At 48.2% G+C, this 1,993-nt stretch overlaps 1 protein-coding gene across 1 annotated transcript; it reads right to left on the bottom strand.

The window, feature by feature from the left end:
• Positions 1-478: 478 nt before the first annotated feature.
• On the bottom strand, positions 479-1,993 carry LOC121757575. The gene is made up of 2 exons (XM_042153099.1): positions 901-1,993; positions 479-765 (listed from the first exon to the last, which is right to left on the bottom strand). Exons 1-2 carry the CDS (start codon positions 1,991-1,993, stop codon positions 479-481), a joined length of 1,380 nt encoding a protein of 459 aa, XP_042009033.1.

Below are 1,993 nucleotides of genomic sequence, written 5' to 3'. Positions count from 1 at the left end.
TTCCGTCCTTCTTAGGTACAAGAATGACGGGTACGGCACAAGGAGATAGAGATTCACGAATTAGACCTTTGGCAAGGAGTTCCTCGACTTGCCTTTGTAGCTCTTGTGTCTCCTTGGGGTTCGCCTTGTATGCGGCCCGGTTTGGGAGTGATGATCCCGGCAAAAGGTCAATTTGATGCTCGATCCCCCTCATGGGAGGGAGTTCACTCGGGAGTTCTTCCGGGAATACATCTTCAAATTTCTGCAACACACTTTGGACAATCAAAGGATACGGGTCAAGGTTAGTAGCTAAGCACAAATCCTTACGGACCACGAGGAGAACGGAGAGGTGATTGTTTAGTGCCCACCCAAGGTCGGTTTTACTAGCTATCAAACATTCCTTTCCCCCTCTTGTTTGTGGGTGCTCTCCTTTGGGCGCTTTTATTTTTCTCTCACCACCCCCACTCTCACTTGGCTTTTTTTAGCTCACATTCTTCTACTAGCCTTTTTCCCTATCTCTCTCTCTTTCCTTTTGTAGATGTTGGCTAGCCTCAAACACGGCACTAGGTAGCAATGGCTTCAAACGAACCTTCAACCCGTTGAGCATGTAGAAATACTCATTCGTGAAGCCATTTTTGTAGGCCCTTCTATCAAACTCCCATGGCCTCCCTAGCAAAACATGACATGCCGTCATAGGAATGATATCACATAGGATTTCTTCCTCAACTTCTCCAATCTTCAATGGAACTTTACATTGAGCCTTCACCCTCAACTCTCCGGAGTCCCCTAACCATTGCAATTTGTAGGGGTTTGGGTGTTTAAGTACCTTCAATCCCAACTTGGCCACCAACCGGTCACACACCACATTTGTACAACTCCCTCCATCTATGATGACCAAGCACGTCTAGGACTTCACCTTACACTTCATATGAAAGATGTTGCACCTTTGCTCCTTATGCTCCTCAAGGTTGGGTTGTACATTGAGCATTCGGAGTACAACCATAGCCCTTAAGGGTGTATCTTCTTCTTCGCCACTAGAAAAAGCTATGTCGGTGTCCGGGCTCACTTCTTTAGTGCCCACACCCTCCCCATCTTCTTCATCTTCCTCACTATACACGCTACCATCTTGCCCGATAACCATTACCCGTTGGTTTGGGCACTCGCGTGCATAATGGCCATACCCCTTGCACTTGAAACATTGAACCTTCTTGTCTTCCATAGGGGCTATAGCTTTAATAGGTTGAGTACCCGGTAAAGCCTTCGCGATCGGCCTCCCTTGCGTGTTTGGATTGGCCATGTTTTCCACCTTCTTGCCGGGAGCACTCCACTTGCTAGTCCCCGTCCCTCCGGTTTGGCTAGACGCCCATTTAGCCCGGCTAGAAACCAACTCCTTACTTTGCCTCTCAAAAGTGTCGGCAAACCCAATCACCTCATCTAAGGAAATTCCCCTCAATGCCTCCACTTGCACCTTGTGCTTCAAGTTGATGTTAAGGCCATGGATAAATCGATCTTGAGTCGCCTCTTCTCGCTCCTCCACCCCTACCTTGCTCATCAATGATAAGAGTTCATAGTAGTACTCCATTACGCTCTTCGTCCCTTGCTTCAAATCTTGAAACTCCCCTCGAAGTCGGAGGAAATAGGACTTTGGTACAAAGGTAGTCCTCATGAGCTCACACAACTCCGCCCACGAACCCACTTCCCCTCCCCTAACCATCCTTCTCCTCCTCATCGTATCATTCCACCATGTATCCGCATTGCCACGAAACTCGGCTATTGCCACCTTCACCTTATCACCTTCCGAAAAGTTATGGAGTGAGAAAATTTTGCTCATTTGTGACTCCCATTCCAAGTAGGCCTCGGGATTAAACTTGCCGTGGAACTCGGGAAATGTGTGCTTGATAGACTTGGTGGGATCATCATACCGCGGCTCCATCTCCTCCTCATAGTTTCTATATCTTCCATGCCTACCATTCCACCCATGGTGCCCCATGTTTCCATTCCCTCTTCCGCCCAT

This window comes from Salvia splendens, chromosome 12 (genome assembly GCF_004379255.2).
Source record: "Salvia splendens isolate huo1 chromosome 12, SspV2, whole genome shotgun sequence".
Lineage (NCBI taxonomy): Eukaryota > Viridiplantae > Streptophyta > Magnoliopsida > Lamiales > Lamiaceae > Salvia > Salvia splendens.
This window is presented reverse-complemented; position numbering and strand designations above follow the sequence as displayed.

Bases quoted from the DNA above. Each gene is read 5' to 3' on its own strand.
- LOC121757575 (XM_042153099.1), bottom strand. From the start codon at position 1,993: ATGGGCGGAAGAGGGAATGGAAACATGGGGCACCATGGGTGGAATGGT. The intron at 766-900 runs GTAAGGTGAAGT...TGCAATGGTTAG, and splicing joins CAACATCTTTCATATGAAGT to GGGACTCCGGAGAGTTGAGG.